The sequence below is a fragment of the Homalodisca vitripennis genome, chromosome 2, assembly GCF_021130785.1.
Source record: "Homalodisca vitripennis isolate AUS2020 chromosome 2, UT_GWSS_2.1, whole genome shotgun sequence".
Lineage (NCBI taxonomy): Eukaryota > Metazoa > Arthropoda > Insecta > Hemiptera > Cicadellidae > Homalodisca > Homalodisca vitripennis.
Genome location: NC_060208.1, coordinates 109,919,926 through 109,939,469, shown reverse-complemented (window position 1 = coordinate 109,939,469; position 19,544 = coordinate 109,919,926). Strand labels below are relative to the sequence as shown.

The 19,544-nt window shown below is 34.5% G+C and overlaps 2 protein-coding genes across 6 annotated transcripts in view; both read right to left on the bottom strand.

Annotated features, from left to right (window-relative positions):
* LOC124355765 (RNA polymerase II subunit A C-terminal domain phosphatase-like) overlaps positions 1-14,175 on the bottom strand; it is a 42,352-nt gene extending 28,177 nt beyond the window's left edge. Inside the window, 3 exon segments of the mRNA XM_046806920.1 lie at positions 867-1,109; positions 10,103-10,230; positions 14,071-14,175. Coding sequence (XP_046662876.1) covers positions 867-1,109; positions 10,103-10,230; positions 14,071-14,175 — 476 coding nt within the window.
* A 4,323-nt stretch (positions 14,176-18,498) lies between these two features.
* LOC124354576 (spindle pole body component 110-like) overlaps positions 18,499-19,544 on the bottom strand; it is a 38,695-nt gene continuing 37,649 nt past the window's right edge. For all 5 annotated transcript variants that reach the window (XM_046805139.1, XM_046805138.1, XM_046805141.1 and 2 more), the window contains one exon: positions 18,499-18,741. In XM_046805139.1, coding sequence (XP_046661095.1) covers positions 18,514-18,741 — 228 coding nt within the window. In that variant the 3' untranslated portion in view covers positions 18,499-18,513. The remainder of the gene's footprint in view (positions 18,742-19,544) is intronic.

Genomic DNA, 19,544 nt, shown 5'->3' with positions numbered 1-19,544 from the left:
AACAGCTGAGTCGCTTTCAGTGAAGCTGTAGCAATAAAAGGGTTAACCATTTGTTTTAGAATAAATAAATTTCAAAAACACACTGAGTACAACCAAAGTGTGTAACCAAACCGTTGAGGTAACAAATCCCCACCTTTATGTACTGAAGTATATCTTTGAAAAGGAATGTAGTTCTCAGATGTATTTGATAAAGTTCTTACCAAATTTAATGTTTATTGAACATAACATGATTCTACTATGCAAATTATATTAATTCCTTTATTTATATATATGTATATTATATATATATATATATATATATATATTATATATATGTATCAAAGATACTTGTATTTTCTAACTATTAAAAATATGGGAAATTAATGTTTATGTGTTATTTATATGAATTTTTTAATTTATATTAAAACTAAGTTACTACAAAAAGTTTTAAGTTACATGTTAAAGGCTAATACAAAACAATATTTCCTTTCATCCCATTTATCTCAACACGTAAATAAGCCACTGAGTAGTAATTTTTTTTACTAACTTCAAATGTAAATTTTACATTTTTACTGCTCCAAGGTCACATGACAAATAGACTCCTCCCTCAACTGCACTTTCTGATGAACCCTACTGCAGTTTTATTTAACTGAGTGTGGTGTCTAATGATTGGAAAGCTTTTGAGGAAGAACAGTAAAAGAAGTAAAGATAGTTCCATTAGACACCTGATGAAGGCGGCACCTGCTTTGTAAGTGTACAGTATTTTTTATGTTTTAAAATATTTACACCAAATAATTCTAAAAAGATAAAAAAATGTAGATGAAGTATAATCTTAGTAAGAAATAGTACCTAGCCTAGTGTTTATTTTTTAACTCAAGATAACTTACTTTAAATTGGCCATCTTTGAGTTAGGGTTGAAGCATTCATCACGTGAGAGTATCCTGTGTGAAAAGAACTTGCCATCAGGATCTAAGAAGTGAGCGATCATGTGAGCATAGTTGCGTGCGCCGAACGTACATATATGCAGCTCGTACTGGCGACTCACTTTGGACAGGAACTGTTGAGTACCAGGCCGAAGCCTTGTGTGGTACCAGGGTGACCTTGGACCGTACAGCTGAAAATGGTACACGTCCTGCCAAATCAAGGAAAAGAATCATTATTGAGCTCCTTGCAAAAGAGATCCAAATACAAGATTAATAATACACAGGGTAGGAAACGTTTTTAAACAGTTTTTATATGATTCAGATCACTATCTCTTCATAAGAGTGATATGTTAGATAATATCTTCAAATATGCAATAATACCCATCATACCATAAACTGACAGGCATATCCAAGTGGTATAGAAACGGATCTACTCTTAAAAGTTACAAGTCACAGATTAGAGTGAACTAATAATACTTGCTGGCATTGACTGGTACAAACATGACCTACATTCACAGGGAAAAAGTGACAGCTAGGATGAGAATTATAGGTTAACTGTTATACAACACATTAGGCCTACTCAGTCAGAGTAAAAGTTGATAGTGAACTGTTACTACTTGCTAGCTTACCTTTCAAAAATACTGAGAATAATCACACATTGAAATCACATACATTTAGGCATAGGGAAGACAGGCTAATTATGATCAGTTCAAAAACACTCTCTTAGAAAGGAGGGTTGGGTTTGGTGGTATTTATATTTAGCAAACATTCAATAAAATAGTAGAGGAAATGATAATGTGGACTACCTATTTCTGTATTTAGTGACACATCCATGAGAACACAGTACACTGCATGCATTGGTATCACGGATTTATTCAAATTAACCTGTTGACGAGTACAGCAAAACATACCCAAATGAGTGCGCACAGCATTTGCCGTTTGGTCCCGTATGAATCAGAATCAGAAAAATCTTTATTCGATCGTTACACATGGTGTACATGAATGGCGTCACATGATTAAGAAAGTAAAATGGTTAAGTTTACTAAATATGATTTACATTAGTATCTAACTAAATATAATACAATGTAATTTTAATGATTGTAAAAAACTATTGTGAATTGTATAAAATTCAGAAAAAGGAGTACAACGGCATTTCAGTCAGATAGCTTTTAAGTTTACTTTTAAATAATTTATTATTTTCTATTAATTTATATATTGCTTGGCAGCAAATTTAAAAAATTTAGCTCCTATGTATATGGTTATTTTTTTACAGAAAAAGTGTAAGTTATGTTGAGCTACTGCCATATTATTTCTATTTCTTGTATTATAATTATGGGTCCTCACCACACTCTTGCCTAAGCTATGAGTAACGGTTCATCACTGACATTATAGTTTCATATATATATATATATAAATATATATAATTATCTGCACTGTAAACCGTCATGATACCCAGTTTGAGGAAAGTGATCCTTCACACTTTTCAATTCCATTTAAGTTTTAAAATGACACGAATTGCTTTTTTTTTGTATCACTAAAATTGAATTTAAATTTTTTATTGATGTGGATCCATATAATGAGATACCAAATATAAGAGTTAATTTTTGAAACTATTTTTTCTGAATGTTTATTCCATGTCAGCGAACTGTCTAACGTTAAACCCAAAAACTTTACTTCTTCTTCTTTAACTATAGCCACTTCATCTATTTCTATATGAGGATTAATTTTTATTTCTGCATTGGTTGGTACCAAATTCCATATAGCTTGTTTTTGTCGGATTTAAAATTAAGTTGTTTTCTTTGAAAAACTGATTTACTTTTGAGACGCTGAGAAAAGCAAACTCCTCTATTTCCTCTTTAGATGAAGCAGTAATTCTTTAGAGTGGCATCATTCAGCGTATAAGCATAATTTATTTAGCTCTGGAATTCCTTTTAGGTAGCAGAGGAATAGAAGTGGCCCCAAAATGGATCCTTGAGGAACACCATAAGAAGTTTGTTTTAAATTAGAATTATATTTACCTAGTTAAATTTGTTCTTGTTATTCAGATTATGTATTTCCACAAACTGCTGTCTGTTTTGTATATATGATTTTAAGCCAGTTGTACTCCTTCCCATGGATACCAAACTGCGATAACTTAGTTAGTAACTTAGCATGACTAACACTGTCAAATGCTTTATGGAGATCCATAAATACTCCTATAACCCTTTTCCACTCTATCCACAGAATCAATCACTGACTCAATGAAATCAGTGGCAGCTGTAAACTACAGATTTACTTTTTCTAAACCCATGTTGTATGCTAATCAAGTAATTTGTTTCTTTCTAAATAGTCCAACCAGCTGGTTAAACATTGCACGTTCATATATTTTGGATATAACTGGGGAGCAATGCAAGTGGCCGATAATTGTGCTGCATCAAACTGATCGCCTTTTTTAAATAGAGGTTTTATTTTTGTAATTTTTAGTTTTTCAGGGAATTGCCCAGAGAGGAAAGATGAATTAACTATATGAAGCAGTGGGTCAGTTATTAAATTCCATTGCATATTTTAATATTGGAGCACTGGTATGTCATCATATCCAGTGCTATAACTACTTTTTAGACTTCTGGTGATTCTAATAAATATCATCTCTATCAATTAGTTTGCATTGAAAAATTAATATCTGCAAAAATTATTAAAAAGCATTAAAACTAAGATTTTTGAGATGTTGTTAAATTTTGCTTTATCCTCAATTTGAAGTTACATAGTAATTATTAAAAATGTCACTAACTTTACCAGGATCTGATACTATTTTATTATTGTGCCTGATGTATATATTTTTTTGTATTTGGTTTAGTAATACCTGTTTCATAGTTAATGATTTTCCAAGTGACTCTTTGACAATTTTTTAGATCTTTTAATTTTGTTAGCATAGTAATTTTGTTTTTCTTGAATAATTTTATTTTTAAAAAGTAATTATATTTAAGTTTTACGTTGTCAATGTCTCTTTGCGATTTTGTTCTTCGGGCAGCATTACTTTCAGTAATTAGTTTCTTTTTTTCTAGTTTTAGATCTTTGCTAACCCAAGGTTTTTTACCTAAGTAATTTCTGACCTTTACAATTGGAAAATAAGTATTAAAGTAATATTAAAAAAGATTTGGGATAAAGGTGTCATATTTTAAATGATCTGGAGCTTTATAAAGCTGTCTCCATGTTTCTAAACTTAATGCTAGATTAAAATCTCTCATATTTTCATCAGAAAATACCCTGGAATACTTGAATGAATAATTTTGTTGTTGCACTGAGTTAGATACATATATCGAATATTGTAACTAACTGGCCATCATGATCTGACAACATTGCATTCACACACTCAACTTGAATCTGTGATTGTTTGAGATTGGTTATAATATTGTCCTATTGCTGACTGAGTAGTGCCGGTTTGATCTAGTGGGGAAGTCTATTAAGTATTTCATATTGTATTGTTTTATTAATATGTGTTTTAGATTTTTCACATAAGAATTAATTTGTCAAGGTGTTGATGTTAATATCTCCACATATCACTATATACTTGTACCTATTGGTTTAGAATGCTAAAAAACCGAATTCAGATTTTCCAGGAATATATTCACATTTACATTGATTGGAGACCTGTAGATACCACCTAATAATATTTTTAAATTTACCCCAATAAACCTCAAACCAAAACATAGCTCAAAAATTTGATCACATAATAAATTTTTTATTGCAGGAAACATTATTTCTTTAATTTTAATGGTGTTTTTTGCCAAAATAATTACACCTCCACCATTCATACTGCACCTAGCATAGTAGGAGTGAGTGCTATAATTTAGAATATTAAGCCTGGTAATTTCATCTTTTTTCATTTTATGTTCTGTAACGATTAGTATGCCCTGTTTTATATCATCTAGAGTAACTTCCAATGGGTCAATTTTTGCGGATAAAAAATTTATGTTGTTGGTGGAATAATTTTAAGGCAATAGGAGTATTCTTAACACTGATCTCAGTACCAGTAACATTGTTTAGCTTATTACAACATGTAGCATTGTGCAAAATGCCTCTCTGGAAACGATTCTTGGGTTGTTTGTTAAGTCTATACATGATTCCCTTTGGCGGAGGATTTGGAATAAAAAATGAGGCACAAACTTCACTCTGGCTCTGATTAACCACCTCACTCACATTGACACTCTCATCACTGAAACTTGATTTCACAACTCTGGTTGTAGCTGGTAGACATTTCCTTCGAGGGAAGTAAGGGTGGGAAACTCCATCATGGATGAGAAGTTTGGCTGGCTGGTCAACAATGCCAGCAGGTATCTTAACTGTAAGTTGTGAGGAATGAAATTGTTCAGAGTCTTCACAAAGTCAAGGTATGGAAGTCCGTTTCTTTAGTTCTTGTTTAGAATGTTCATTATATGTGATTATTCGAATATGAAGCTCCAGAAAGTTGTTGAAATTTTATTATGTTTGCAGCAAAAACACTTGGCGAAAATTTTGTCTCTAGTACAACCCACAGGTGGGCATATAAAGGTATTTCAATCCTCTTCTGATGAAGTCTTCTGTCAGATGTTTGAAATGCTAAACTATAGTCTTCTATAGTAGGTTTATTGTAATACTTAGGTTTAGTGATCAGTCCATATATTGTAGCACCATTTTGTAAACTTTTGACGTGATAAGTAGGATGGGAAAGGCAGCACAAAGGCTTTCCAAAACTGTTCCTTAAAAATCGTTGCCACACCTGCACTCATATTACTCTTACTGTCAAGATCCGCAGAAATGCAGTGAGCAAAAGCAACCTGCTCATTATACAAGAACTGTGATATCACATTTTTAAAATTGTCCTTCAATTAATTAGTATATTTTCCCCTGTAAGAGTTACCTGTCTGTGATTTAACTGAAGTGTAGTTGGGGAAGGTGATCAGCAGGTTTTTGAAATAGGTTGAGTAGTTGTATCAGCGGGTTCCAAGTGACAAGTGTTTCATTAATATTCTCGAGTGCATCAATAATCATATAGGACAGCTTTTTCTTCCCTGATAATTTAAATGCAGTCCATGCGTTGTAAAATGACATTGTCCCTCAATACGTCCAGATCAATAAGGTGTACATTCTTCATTCGTATTGTTATTTCTCTTATATAATTGTTTACCAAGGCAATGTCATCATGTAATAGGGTTATTCTTGTGTGCATCGTAGTCGCTGAGGGATCGTTGTGATGCACACGGCTCTATCTTACTAAGAATGCGTAGTTCATTTTCTAGTTTGTTGTAGAATGTTGTAGTAGATTTCTGCAACATGTCATTAGTTCCTGCTATTATTATAAGTGGCTTACAATGAGATTTTGGCAGCATTATTCAGAACAGTTTTGATAGTAGCTCCTGGAGTAACTAATCCATCCAAGTTTATTTTTCCTTTACTAAAATTATTAATTATTTCGATTATACCTCTTCCTTGACTATCTGAGTAGAATTCTGCATTTATTCTGTTCTTGAGTTTATTCACTTTAGTATAAATATTCCTATTTCTTGATGTTTTGTTATTTATTTGTTATCTTTTTTCCATTATTAATCTTGCTTGGAGTTTTATTTTCATTTTAAAAATATTTTTGGAACGTTATTACTTTGACCCAGAATATATTTTGTTTGACATGCCCAACCTCTCTTGAATAGTGTATTTATCATTGATATGTTTACTTCTAGGCGTGGTTTTACTATGTTTAACTTGAGTCCACTCGTTGTTATTTAGAACACTACCATCAGTCCTGTTGATTCAGTTTCTCCTGTGTTTAAATGTGGTAATGCTTTGTGTGAACTGGGATTGGCAGTGGGAGGAAACTGATGGTTTCACATGTTCATATACTTTAAAAATAATTGACCAAAGTTCTTGTTTTTCAATTAATGACATTGTTTTTTATTATATAAGCCATATAGAGCGTTTTTGTATAAGATCAGCCTCGCTTAAACTTGTTTTCTTTGATTTGTTTAAGACTTGGGTTCCATCGTTAATAATATTGTATACAATCCAGTCTATCACATAGCAGGTAAAAAAACCACAATCATAACAGTTTGTTTGTTGGGTCGTTTGGTCATCTTGATCACAGGTTTAATGGTTACCGCTCAGATGTGCACATAGCTTATTTGCAATAAGTTCAGTAGAGGGATAATTTTTCCCCTTAAAAGAGTCATAGTAAAAGAAATTATTGTCCTCCTCTACTGAAGAGTAGGAAGCTCCAGTGTGAACCTCCCTCTTCATATAGAGTTATTATGAGGGGAGCACGGCATTTTCCGTTGCAGACTAATGACTGTAAGTTCGTTTCTCACTGACTTATTGTGGCATCTAGCGGAGATTTTTGGAACTTTTCAGTTGTTCCTAATAGTGTCGCTGTAACAGTGTTGCTAGTCCTGTATCGTGGTGGCACCTGGTGATAATTTTAAAAACTATTTTACAGAGGCAGGACACAAGACCCACGCTACGCCTCCAAGGTCGCCATTTTATAAGGCCACTTTCCCCAGAATGACACAAAGAAGCGTAAAACTACACAAAATCTAGGCAGTGTATGTGTGCATGTAAACACACCACTCGAACTGGAAAGAAGAAGAAAAGAAACCAACTATGAATGTTCAACATGTGAGGTTGCCCTTGTATATATCCTTGTTTTGAGCAGTATCACACACTAGCAAAGTTTTAAAACGTGGGTTATTGGTTTTAACAATCTACAATGTATTTTTTTTATACATTTAAACTATAATAAACAAGTTTATTAACATTTAACAGTTTTTTGTTTTTTGTGTTCTACGTGGCGCACGTTTTTTTTTTGCACGGCAAAATGCCGTGCGCACTCGTCAACAGGTTAAAAAGTCCTTTACTCATACACTGTACATACCTTTAAGTGAATGGTGTCAGATTTAAAATTTTAAATTAGATTTACAAAAAAGTGGAATATTATATATTTTGTATGATCCTGGTGCAAGATGTCAAATCAGTGTAGTAATACAGAACATTCTAGATAAAATTTTTGATAGATTATGATAAGTAGTAGCACTAAGTCATCTATGTGACTTCTTAAGCTGACTTCATGAGAAGTGATAACAACTAGCAGTTATTCATTTTATTTAATTGTAGTTTTGTTCCAGTTTCTCTTTGGTTTTGGAAGAAATTTTAATTTTTATATTCAATTTGTAACGTGGGAGTTCTCTATCTCAAAAGATTACCAAATATCCTCCTTTATCATTATAAAATAAATTATGGATAAAATAGATTAACAAAAGTATATGTCTCACAGCTAATTTATATATGAAGCTAGATAAGAAAGTAATAGTGGTCTGGAATGCTCATAAAATTTCCTACACTTTTGTTAAAAAAACATTTTTTCATTCAATAGTTTTTGAAAATTTTCTTCATTCATTATTTTATACATTTATACGTAGCTTAATATGCATTTATTTTGCCAATTGATAAAATAGTGTATTTTCTAAAATTGTGCGGCAATCTGGTGATAAGAGATTGGTTTAATTTTAACGGACATTTCTTATAGTTCAACACCATACTTTAAAAAGTATCAAAACAAATACATAATAAATTACAATTAAAAATTATTTAATTAAGTGTATCTTTTTCAAAATTTAAACACCTTCATTGCTGCGGTATCATGACTAAGGCCAACTACTTGCACTGTGCCCCATAAGGATTCTGCTGTAGTCAACATGTTAAAACAACAGTTTTTATTTATTCTTTACAATAGACAATAGACAATTATTCTTTATTCATAAACGTTGAGTTTAGAATTTTTGTCAATACAATAAAGGACATACAGAACATAAAAATTTAAAATATCAGTTCATGATGCAATTGATTTCCAGTTTATGAACTCTTGAATAGTGTAGAAGGGTTGCTGGAGAAACCAACTTTTGAGTGAGTTCTTCAGGTTGTTTGACTGGTGTTTTCTTCAGTGAGTCTGGTAGAATGGTTGAAATTAGATTGCTCCTTTGTATGATGGTTTCCTCTCATATAAAACTTAGGTGGTGTGTTTTCAAGAGCAAAGTGATGTCTATTTCTTGTGTGTTGTAGCAGTGATGGTCTCCAGTTCTAGTCTGTCCAGTTGTTACAGAGTGCAAAATACTGGACCCAAAAAACAATGGGAGTTCCAAGTAAATTGTTGTTGATTTTTAAACCACTGATAAATTTTAGTTTGTTAAATCTTGAAATATAACACATTGGAAGTATTAAATTAAAATTAACATTTATCACAATTTCATAACAATAAAACATTGGAATAATCTTCATCAAAAATTCAATTGCATGTTTCCCAAAATTAAAATGATTATGTTTTCAAAAAGATTCTTTAGTATAGGATTTAGTTTACTTAGATTTTGTGTTTTTCCATGTTATGACTAAACACACACAACACACACACACACACACACACACACAACACACACACACACACCACACACACACACACACCACACACATCAATTATTAGACTTCTTGATATAAGTTCCTTTAATATTTCGGCTTTGCGTTTTCAAAAAGGTATAATAAAAAATAACAACACAGCAACAAAAATTTACAAAAGTAAAATACACACTTACTTACAATCCTTTTTTTTCAAGCACTTAGTTTCCTTATGGTTTTTTTCATAGGCCTTTCTTTTTAAAATCACTTCTTTTATTTTATTTTTTTTTTTATTCACTTGCATCTTTATACTCTTTTAGAAGGATTGTTTTGGTGCACAGTGTTCATGTTCTTCGCTTTCACTCTTAGCTAAAATAGTTTTAATTAAACAAAAACTAAGAGAAACTTAAGTCTTTACACAAATGGCTGAAAACATAAACTCCACTGACAGTTAGTGAAGTGAATGACAGTGTGAGATCAAGGAAGCAGTCAGCTGTTTTTATTAATAGAGTAGTTCGGTTAAAGGAGCATGGGTTCAACAACTTATAGCCTTTCAAAAAAGAATATGCAATTTTCCAATCAAATTAAAGCACACTTTCAGAACTCTTGACTGATGTCTTTATAACACCAAAATGTGTGTCTTGTAATGTAGTTTTTAAAATTGCCAAAAGTGATTTTAGCCTAGGAAATGACTGATGCCGGTTTTAACATTTCATGATTCACTTATTTGAATGGCATTAGTTAGTCAACAAAATAATATTAGTCTGCTATTCATTAACTTCTAACAAAATAAATTTAAATCTCTAAACTCACCCTTAAGTTTGTTTGGAATGTTATCATTTGTCGTGTGTATTAATGTTTGATCCAAGTCAACCAACAGAACAAGTTTTCTGTCCTTGAGAAGTCTTTCTTCATCTGCTTTTCCCAATATTTGAGCTTGCTAGAAATAAAAAAAAGTTAAAGAAATGAAACTTTTTCAATGTTATTAAATTAGATAACTTGTATCACACAAAAAAACTACTTAGACTACTTGTATATAATTATACAATAATTTATAACGTTTACATTTTGTTAGGTAAGTGAAAACTAAGTATCCAAGAGCTTATTTTGTTTTCCTTTATTGAGAAGAAAAAGGACTGGACTAACATCCTGGCAGCCATCATAAAATTTTACCATGCTTGGCTATTAATTAATTTTTACTGCTTTTCTTTCATTGATAATGTGTTGATGTAGAAGTCAGTAGTTCCCATGGAAGATTAATATTCCAAAGCAACTAACAGTTGTATAAGCCCAACTAGAGTGAACCATTGTGCTCCTCTGTATATCAGAGAGGTTTGTGCTCCTCTGTATATCAGAGAGGTTTTATCTTGCCAAAGCTTGAGGATGCTTCTTGAATTGAAGGTTAATTTTAAAAATTAAATCCCCCGCATAACTGAAACTGGTAAAAGAGTAGCGGGGGCAGAGGTCATAGTGAACAGAGACGACATAGTCGTACATTTTATGAAGCATTACAACATTAAGCCTCTGATGAAGGTTAGGCTGAAACGAATGTCCTTTTCATAGCTTTTGATGTCATGCAGAATATGTCTCTTTTGAAGAACAAGACCTTCGACAACTAACAGTCAATGAGTTTTGTATCAAAAATATTAAAACTAAAAACCAGCAGTATTTATGTGTAACTATGAAGGTTGAAGGGTGAAAATGTCCCGATGAAATGTGCTCCTTTTTATAAGATTTTTAAATACATGTCCAAAACAACATCACAGATCTAGGTACTTTTTCGGACAATTGCCGTGTGGGCAAAATAAAAAAAATAGGCTCTAACAAGATTTCTTTTATTTTTAACTTGATTTGAAAAAATGTCAGAAGATTCAGTACTTTTTTTCTAGTCAGGGGACACAGTTACTTGCCCTGTGACTGAGATTTCAGTCTGATGAAGAGGATGATCCAAACAAATTGACAGAATTTTTAGCATTCATGAGATAACTGAACTTTGGAAAGTGCTTAAAGTTGGAAAATGTATTGTGACTCAAGCACAAGCTGATATGTTGGACTTTAAAAAGTGGTGGCCACTTTTTTATATAAGGACAAACAGTATCTGAAGAAAGTAAAAGAAAGTCATGCAATGAAAGACTTTCATTTGCCATAAGCACTTTTTTTCAATTTTGTGTTCAGCTCGGAGTGTAAAGGTTACATATAAGGTCCACAATAAACTGTGGACTGAATTGCCAGACATTTTTCTGCTTGGCCGTTCAGCCTGGTCAAATGATGCCACCTGATAAAAAAAAGCCTACCTAGAAGGTAAAGTTGCCAATAAAGCAGAAAAAGAAAGTTGTATGACTCGATTTTGATCGGTTCTGTGAGCAATGAAGAGCAAGAGAATGACTAAAATGCGGATGACTTTTAATATTTCATGATTCAAGTATACTTTGACAGTCAACAAATTAACTGAACATTTAAAATCGCCGAATTTATTGGCATACGTCAGAGACATGCACATTATAACACCAACAAAAATTATACAACAAATATACACTACCTCTGGAAACTAAAAAAAATCACCATATTTTTTTTAACAGTTTCTTGTATGTGCTAACATTAGTAGACAATGTACTAGAAAAGTGTTAACATTCTATATTATAGCTAGAGTAATGTCCACATTTAACATGCTCACCACCAAAACCAATAGTCACAAGAGAATTGTGTGGTATATGTGCTAATATTAATAGACACTGCGCCACTCAGTAGGAAAGTATAAAATTAAGTCCACTAAAAATATTTTTCAATACATAAAAAAGTTGTGGTCATCAGCATTTATGACTGGCATAACTGAGACCGGTCATTAACACATATGAAATACTCAGCAGTGGATCAAGTATGGAGTCCTGTAGTATTCCATATTTCACTGCTTTGTTATACTATATATGTTATACCATTACTTACATACATTTTGTTTCAACTATTTAAAGTAAGATTTGAGAAATAAAATTGATCTATTGCCGAAACGAAAAATAGACAATTTTCATAGTGAGGAACATCCACGTCTCCCTCCAGAACATTCCACAACCAAAATCCCTCTTTAGTTCACAAAGTCAAAGTCAAAGTCAAAGTGTTTATTTGTCAATTAACAATTAACATTGCATGACAATGGTCAATAATTTACAATAATAATAAAAACAAAAGATAAAATAACTAAACATCTTATTTGTACATTAGATAATCTCTTACAGAGTAAAAACTCTCCATCAATCAAAAAACACTTAAGTCTTTTTCTAAATTTGCTAACAACAGTTTCTGCTTTTATTTCCAGTGGGAGACTATTAAATAATTTTGATTGCTGAAAAATATAACTGGTTTTCAAAAAATGAGGTACGGTGTTTTGGTACAGGTATACAGATGGAGTTTCTTAAGTTGTAATGAGTAGGAGAATCAGAGGTAAAAATGTGCATATTTTTCTTAAAGAAGGTTAAGGTTTTCGAGTATGTATAGGCTTGGGAATGTAAGAATTTTGTTTGATCGGAAAAAACCCCTGCATGATTGACTTCTTGCCCAGCCCTAATACAATCCTTAGAGATTTCTTCCTGCAAACGAAAGATGTATAGGGTCTTTGTGTTTTCAGAGCCCCATATTGGAAGTCCATAAGCAAGATGTGGGTAAATGCACCCATAATAGCCAGCCAGAAGAATTTCAGTACTAGAAAAACTGGGAGAGTCTACGTAATAAAAATATGCCGCTGCATAATTTCCCACACACCTTGTCCATGTGAAGGTGAAAGTTCAGGCTTGAGTCCAAAATCACACCCAAGAAGTTTGTAAATTGTGACGAGTTAATAAACGGAATCGCCTAAAATAATGGATGAACTTCCACTATCACCATTCATGGGTGCTCTAATATTAAAATCCAGGAATGTCGTCTTTGCAGTGTTCACAGTAAGGTCATCTTTCTTCCATCCATTGAAGAAGACAGCTGCCTTGTACAAAAATATCAATATTCCAGGTTTTCCCTATTTTTATGTGACATATTGAAAGACATGTCCGTCAGCAAATAAGCACAGATTTCCTCCGCCCACACTAGATGAGATGTCATTAACAAATAATAGGAATAAGACTGGGCCAAGGACAGAGCCTTGGGGTACCCCTGACTTCACTGTTTTCACAGAGGATACTCGATGACTCAAGCAACCAGAGTGGTCAACAAAGGGAATTTCAACTACCTGGCTACGCCCCATCAAATATGAAGACACCAGTCAAATGCGTACCCCTAATTCCAAGGTTTTGTAGTTTGCATAACAAGAGCCCATGATTGACAAACATCGAACGCTTTTTCGGAGATCCAAGAAAACACCAAACGAATGCTGACGTTCATCCAAGGCAATAGAAACATGATTGATGAAGTCCAAAAACGGCATCAAGTGTCGAGGAAGCCACGTCTGAAGCCAAATTGCTTTTCAAAAATGACATTATTATGCGATAAAAACGACAGTTAAACGAACAAGATACAGCTTTTCCAAGACTTTTGAAAACGTTGATAGGATTAGATATGGGCCCTATAGTTTTCGATGTCATATGGGCTTCCCTTTTTTCAGTAGTGGTTTAACTATTGCTTGCTTTAGAATACATGGGAAATACACCACTTTCGAAGGTAGCATTCGCAATGTGGGCCAAAGGCCAAGCCAGCTGCTCAGCAACATCCTTCAGAAGGCTAGAAGACATCCCATCAGCCCCTGAGGTGTGGCCGGGCTTTTAAGGATTTTACTACTGCGATTACTTCCCGAACATACTGTTGGCCACAGGAAAAGTGAAGGTACAACTGTCCGCATCGCATGACACACTCGTTGTGGGTCGGTCAACATTCCAAGAACCGCCTCCAAGGACGTTCGGCCCATCTGGGTGAAGAAAGAATTAAACTGACATGAGATAACAGTCGGATCGACCACTAAGGAACCACTTTCATTCTTAATGGAGTAAACAGGTAAAATCCTTAGACTTTTTGTTGGGCTGAATGTCCTTAATGATGTTCCAAACGGCCCTGTTTTTGTTCTTGGCCTTCGTGATGTGTTTATAAACCAACCCAGCCTTAGCAGAGCGAAACTCTAGTCCGAAACTGTTTCTTAAGATCACGGTAAGATTTTCGCAAGGGATGTCCAGAACCAAGGTGTTTCGTCAGAGAATACATAGTGATCACCTTCTCTTGGAGCTGAAGCAAATCTTTATTGAAAACCACACTTCGTAAAAGATTTGGTTTTCTGGTTATTTTACCTTCTTTATAGGAGCAATTAAATTAAAATAATATGAAAAAGTAGATAGGAAAAGTGAGAACTTGGAGTTCACATCTTGTGCACTAAGAACATTAGCCCACATTTCATTTGCCAACAAGTGTCTTAAAACATGGATGCTGTTATCTGAAATTTGACGTTTGAGTTTGAACTTAGGAGTATTTATCATAGGAGACACATTAACCTTGAGATTCACCAACCTGAGCATGGTGGTCCGATACTGCCGTTATGACAACTTGGAGTGACCAGCTCACTTGGATTGATGTTCGTAAAGATGTTGTCAATTAGTGACGTAGACCCATTAAACTCCCTGGTATACGATTTTACTGTATCTCTAAGCCCAAAAGAAGTAATGAGATGAGACAGTTGTCTGGCAGTTTCATTATCAGAACACATGTCAATATTAAAATCACCAGCAATAAGAACCCTTACGCCAGATTTCAAAATAGAACTAAGACAATCAGTTAAAGAATTAAAGAACAATTCAATGTTACTGAAATCTGAATGTGGAGGTCTGTAAACAGAGATAACTAAATATTGAGAACCGCTTAAATCCACTGAAACACTGGCCAGCTCACAAGAACCCTCCTTGCAAAATCTCGAAAACGTCAACAGCATGACAATGCCTCAGACCCTCGTGAACCAAGATGCACACGCCACCTCGCCCCTTAACGGACCGACAATAACTGGACACGACCCTAAACCCAGACAAAAAAAAATATTCATCTCTGATTCTCTCAGAAAGTGTTCTGAGAAAACATAGGATTTGAGGCGAGAGCAGATCCACCAATAAACCTCAATCTGGGCCAGTTTAGGCATAATACCCTGGACATTTTGATGTACCAGCCTAAGAGTGTCTAGGTGATCGCCTTCATCCCCGTACGACCCGTTTCCCGAAGAAGCTATTGAACGCACAGGAGAGGGCTCACGGGAAATCTTGGTGAAGGATCACGGGGAAGGAAACCCAGTAGTGGGCCCACAGGAAGGCACAAAAGGATTAGGAGCGACAGGGAAGGGCTGCAGGGCATTGCTAGAGAGGATGGGAGCCACCGAATCGGAAAGTGAGCGTTTGTTTAGAAGTAGATATTTTAGTAACGTGAGAAGAGCATTAAATGTGGACCCAATTCAAAGTTATGACCCGACTACTATCTTAGCGGTGCCGTTCCGTCTATTATAGCAAGGTGGAGTGCCTACGAATACAATTGTACAGAATCAATAAAAATTCAACATCTAAAAGTTGTTACATCATCAAAAACTAAACTGCTCGTTAAGATTAATCTAGAGCTATGGTCATTGATATCCCGACGCCTCTAAGATGCTATTTTTAAAATTTATCTTAGCATATAGGAAATTCAGTCTTTACAAGTATACAGCAGCTCAGCCATGCCCTGTGGCAAAACCCTCTTTCTTGACCACAACCACCATCATGATCCCAGCCCCACCATTTATAAACCATAGACACACATCATTTGTGCCGACATGAATATAAATAACCGGTGGCTGAGACTTAGAACATAATCTTTAAGTTTTCTCCTTTTATGATTTAAAAATTTTCTTGCACCAGGATTTACATCAACAGTAGATCCCCAATATATACACATTGATTTACTTGGAAAATCTTAGTAACGTAGATTCCCCAATAACCAGGGCAACTTATTTTTCAAGGTTAGGACGGTATTATTACCATATTAATTATTAATTAAATTTACAACATTGGGACTACTCCTTATTTATTGTTATAGAGGATCTCTAATTACTAATTTTAATACCTATTTACATTTTTTCTTAGGCGTAAGGTGGCTGTCCCGTGAGTTTCAGGGTCCTTTACTTTGACTTAACTAATTACGACATCCGGTTGTCGTTTGCTAACTTATTAGATTTTCCCTAATGACAGAACATCCGTTTCACGGTCGCTCTCCACTATTCCCTTGACTTTCTTACACCTCTTAGACTTAATACATTGCAGTCATGTGCCACACAAAATGTGGCATGGGCATAAACCATAATTCTTCCAAAACTTGAAACAATGATCCCTAACCAGTATGTCCAAGGTAGAATAGAATATAGTAGATTTATTTCTCTACTACACATAAACCAATCCGAAACCCAATTAATTTATGTTCTTTCAGCGTCCATTTAATAGAAGATTGTATGCTTTTCAGGTAAGCACAAATTTTGTCACTAGGAACCTATACCTCTAAAACCTGGGAATATTGGAAGATAGGCTTTGGGCTTATTTCTCTGGCTTATATTCTTGAGCTTTATATTGAACAACAGGAGCCAAGCATTCTTAATGGTTCTTAGATTTTTCCCAGCGTATAAATTAACTTATTCTTTTAGACACAAAATTAAAAATGTAAGTGAATGGGGGGGGGGGGGGGTGGGGGGGGGGGGGGGTGGGGGGGGGGGGGGGTGGGGGGGGGGGGGGGTGGGGGGGGGGGGGGGTGGGGGGGGGGGGGGGTGGGGTAGAGCTGATTTGGCCAAAAAAGTTGACCCAGAAAGTGCTATTGCTATTAGACAACACCCCAATGCACACTACTTGTGAAATAAAAAGTGATGATGGCAACATAATATGCCTCTTCCTCCCAGTAGCACAAATTCACTTTTACAGTCCATGGATTAAGTATCATCGAAAACAAAAAATGTCGTTATAGAAAAATGTTTATCGAAAGTTTGTTTTCATGTGATGAATCAACGTCTGTAAAACAGTTTAAAGGTCTTACAATATTTTTATTAAGTTCCATATTATATAATAGCCCTGAACTGCGGATTAACTAATAAAAATAACTACGTACCTTTGTCAAAACTGTTATCATACACTAATATAGTTTCAACTTTTAATAAGTCATCTTCTGGTGTCGGTGTCAATAAATATTTAAAGCGAGGATTATCCATCTGGAGTCGTCATAGTTTAAAATTCACGAACACATTACAAACACAACGAATAAATAAATAGTACGAGAAACAGCATTTGATAGGCCTATCACTCATGAATATTAAACCAAGCATGGAGTGATTTGTCAATGTAAAATCTAAAGAACGGCTGGAATAAACTTTGGCCTAAATCTGACGGTGAAGAATATGAGGAACCTGAGAGTGTTACAGTTGACGAGATGGTCAGTTTATACAATAATTTACAAATCAGTACAAATTTGACATCAGAAGCAGTATCAGAGTTGTTAAGAGTGTGACAGAGAGGACAGAGATTTCAAATTTTGAGTGATGATGAAACTGTTGCCAGCGCAAGTGCCACCAAGAGAAGAAGGAACTGATGAAGACAAATGTTCAAACTATTGTAAAAAACAAACTATTAGCCACTCAGAGGCTGAAAAAGGTGCTGTCCGAATCCAAGTGTATAGAATGGTTTATAAGTCAAGAAGAGGCCAATGCAACGCAGACACTACTACTCCGAAAAATGCTAAATATTTCCGCGGTGTAAGCTTGAGCATCAAAGAGCCAGAGGAAAATGACTGACCAAGCTACATGAACTATTTCACCTGTAAGTTTATGTTACTGTACACTATTTTGCAACATTTGTAACTATTGTATTGATGTTTTTATCATATTATAAATAGTTTTATTTGATATTACAATTGTGTTTAATTTATTTTTGCTGCAAAATACATTACTGTTAGATTGATATCTGTCTATAATTCATTGATTGAGGTTATGTTTTGGAGGTATAATAATGTTTCTATTAAACTCCCTATTTGCTCATGGTTGATCAAGATTTTACTGTATTTATTAAATTACTCTTTTATTGATTCTGAGATTATTTTTGATGTCACTTTATTTTTTATATATCACACATTTTAACATATTCTAACAAAAACTTTAAAATTTTTAAACGAGATACTGAAATTACTACAAAGCAGTTAAAACATCAAAGTTTCTAATTAAAAAGAGTCAATAATTACTGACCCTATCCCCTCACAAAGTACAGAGACACTACCTCTCCTCCAGTCTGATGAGGCTGTCACGCAATGAATGATTCTCCTTCTGCAGCTGCTGGCAGTCTGTATCCATCCGCTGTAACTCCTGGTAAGCCTGCTCAAACCGTTGGTCACGCCGGTAATTGTCTGTACCTGCCGGCAGTCTGCCCTGGTCTACCAGAGCTTGCAGTCGCTCACATTCCCTCTGTAGTTGGCTAACCTCTGCATACTTCCTGTCGCGCTCCTACAGTCATTATAAATCTTATCATCATACAGATTTAATATGTTTAAAATTGTCTATAAAAGTCTAGACACTAATTTAATACCAAACTTACAAAAGAAAAACTGTTCTACAAAGGCGTTTTTTTCAATCTCCAATCTCATGCCATGACGGCCAGACACATGGCAGGTTGCACGTTGTGAATTAGAAGTTGATCACACAATCTTCCCTGCTACAACATTTGTCACTGCCAAGTTCAAGTAGTCGGTTTTTTCAATGTGCTGAGCTGCTTTTGCATAAACATGGGTGCCTCTATTGTGCCTGTATTGGGTGTTTCTATTGCCTCTAATTTAGTGGGTGTCAGTCAACATTTTTTGTATCCAGGGAGCACAAATCTTTTTTAACCAAATCTTGTCTCTAAGCACTTTGTCAATTTTTTCCATAACACAACAGACTGTTGTGCTCTTGACCTCCTTCATCGAGCATATGTCAGTTCGGTCATCTTTAAACTTTCTACACCATTCATGTGCAACACCATTACTTACAGTGTTTTCTCTATAAATACATCCCATCTGCTTGCAGGAAATGAATAACATCCCTCAATTTACATTTGGCAGTAGAATCATTAAGGGTAGCCATGTTTACGTGACTGCAACTCTGAGTAAACTAACTACTTGAACTCGGCAGTGAAATGTTGAAGTGGGGTAGATGCATTATTGACTACTGTTCACACTGCAGACCTGCCACATGTCTGGCCATCAGAGAATGAGATCGGAGGTTGAAAAAATGGCCCTCGCATTTATTTTATTTAAACTTTCTTTACAAAG